The sequence below is a fragment of the Buceros rhinoceros genome, unplaced genomic scaffold (assembly GCF_000710305.1).
Source record: "Buceros rhinoceros silvestris isolate BGI_N320 unplaced genomic scaffold, ASM71030v1 scaffold7325, whole genome shotgun sequence".
Taxonomy (NCBI): Eukaryota; Metazoa; Chordata; class Aves; order Bucerotiformes; family Bucerotidae; genus Buceros; species Buceros rhinoceros.
In genome coordinates this window covers 117,493-119,958 of record NW_010413351.1, presented here as the reverse complement: position 1 = coordinate 119,958, position 2,466 = coordinate 117,493, and the positions used below count along the sequence as shown (strand labels likewise).

General features: G+C 51.9%; 1 protein-coding gene across 1 annotated transcript in view; it reads left to right on the top strand.

Annotated features, from left to right (window-relative positions):
• The window catches only part of TBCD (tubulin folding cofactor D), a gene marked incomplete at its 5' end in the record, with an annotated part of 93,904 nt that overhangs the window by 90,784 nt on the left and 654 nt on the right, over nucleotides 1-2,466 (top strand). The window contains 2 exons of the mRNA XM_010136695.1: nucleotides 801-910; nucleotides 1,927-2,011. Of these exons, the coding sequence (XP_010134997.1) occupies nucleotides 801-910; nucleotides 1,927-2,011 (195 nt within the window). The remainder of the gene's footprint in view (nucleotides 1-800; nucleotides 911-1,926; nucleotides 2,012-2,466) is intronic.

The window sequence follows — 2,466 nt, the reverse complement described above, 5'->3', positions numbered from 1 at the left end:
TTCCACCTCCTGGCCTGACTGCTGTAAACCAGAATCGATTCAGGGGCCAAACAAACACATCGTTTGGGTTTTTTTGACAGCACCTGGCACAGGGAAGACCTGAAGACCTGGGCACCGTTTCGTGCTCGAGGTCTCCCCTCCGATAAACGACCGTTACTTTGTGCCGTTTCTGATAGCAGCCGCAGGGCAGCAGCTCGGCATCAGGAGAAGTGGATTTGTGCTTTTTGTCAGGTGTGACGAACCCTTGTGCGGTGGTGGGGGTCTGGCTGACACAGCAGCTGGGGGGCGGCTCCCAGGTCCTGACATTGGTCAGTTTTACTGATTCCTTGTTGATAAGGTTAAACTCCTACAGTACTCAGCAAAGTTTGATACTTCAGCTTTTTAGTCCCACCATTTCCACTTCCTCCATGAAGAATCCCTTGCAGGAAGCACACCAGAACTGATGAAAGAACATTTCATCCTTTTTTCGGTAATTTACATCATAGGTATGTCTTGTTTTTACAGTCAGGTCAATTTAATTTGGCACGACTACTCCAGAAATAACCCAAGAATTTCTTTGCCTGCCTGTGGTTAGTTCAGTGAAAATACCCCCACTACAGCAGCATAAATTCGCTTGAGGTGCAGCAGTGAAGTTCCTTCCTGCAGCAAATCGCTGTCAGAGGCCAGAACAGGCAATAGTTCTGAGTATTACAAAGGTCCCGCCCTAAAATGACTGTCAGTAAAGGAACCAGTAATGGCGCTGGGCTCTTCCCCCAGGCCTCTGGACCCTTGACCAAAGGCTCCTGTGCTCTTCCCTACAGATCCGGAAAACGACGGCCAGCCAAGTGTACGAGATGTTGATAACCTACAGTGAGGTGGTGGATCCTGCCCTCGTGGACGAGGTTATGACCATACTCAGCGACACCAACTGGTAAGGGAAGTTGCTGCCCAATTTTAGTAAGAACTGAACTAATTTTTGTACCACTGAAGTTAAAAAAAAAAAACAACCCTGGTTGATGCCTTTGCTAACACCATGGGGCGGTTCCTTGCCATCAGCGTGCAGTTTACTGCGTCTAGGCCAGAGCAGCACTGCTGGAAGGAGCTCTGCGCTGAAGAGCGCACGCATACCCTGTCCCGCTGGAGGAGGTGGGTGGCTACAGTCACCCCTAGGGAAAGCAAAATACCCACGTTGTTCTAACAGCATAAAAAGGGAGGCGATTTGGAAGTTTTCCATGAAGCAGCGAGCCGGGGCTGTGCAGACGGTCCAACGGCACAGACAGCTTCTTGGCGTTGAGGAGCACTGGCAGGATTTGGGGAAAGGAAGGATTGCTGCGAGCTGGAACACGACCCCAGCAGCAGAACAGCTCAACTCTCCCATGAAACGTCGTTACTCAGAATGCTCCAAATGTGGGCGGGAGCAGGTACTCTCAGCGGGAACACTGGAGATGTTTCCCCAGGGTGCGATGGCATGAATTAAGCAACCACTTTTGTAAACTGTAACTTTTTTTTTTTTTGTTCCCTACTGCCACCTGTAACATCAGCTGCTCCCAAGGGCAGGGGAGCGGGTCCCGCTCTTCACAAGCAGCGAAGTGTCTTTCACGGGCAGGAGGGACTTGTGCTGCAGCGCCTCTGGAGTGACGGGGGACAGTCCCTGCAGTTGGGGCACTGGCTGTTTCCCCTTTCGGCACAGTTCAGTGTTGGGCATTAGCCACCCGCACAGTGGACCCTCAGCTGCAGCGAGGAGATGTGGCGTATTAAGATACTAATTAGTGTATTGGGTTTGCTGCCAATTAAATGATTTTTCCTTGTTATAGGCAGCCCTCCTGAGCCAGGGGGCTGCCACCCACAACAGCCAGAGTTAACACAGATCAGACACAGAGTAACGCCGTGGGCCGTGCAGCCAGCAGCAGGGTTCGTTTCGGCATTAATTGGACCCTCTGCCCGCAGGGAAGCTGAGCTGCCAGTAGTGCGAGAGAAACGCAACTGCCTCTGTGAGCTCCTGAAAGTGCCCAAACCGCAGCTGGTGTCCAAGGTAAAGTATGGAAACGTGCTCCTGGGGGTTTTCAGAGAAACACCACTACTGCTCAATTGTTCCACCAAAGCGCCTGTGTCCTTCTGCGCACCAGCAGCAGCTCCATGAACATCCCAGTGTGCCCCAGGAGGAGCGTCCTCACAGCTCCAGGCAGGGTACCTGGAATTGCTGAAGACAGAATCACAGACCGGTCTGGGTGGGCAGGGCCTTTCAAAGGTCATCCAGTCCAACCCCCTGCAGTGAGCAGGCTACCTTCAGTGAGGGCACCTGGAAGAGTTGTCTTAAGCACTTCCACACGTGCTGTGTGACATCTTAGCCAGGCAAAACGCGAGACTGAAATAACACAGTGCAGATGTTCCAGAAACGGTTCGTCTGCCCTTTCTGTGGAAAGAAAAAAGTCCCCAAACTTCCCACTCAATTTAACCAGCAAAACTGTAATGAGAGACCTGCAATCC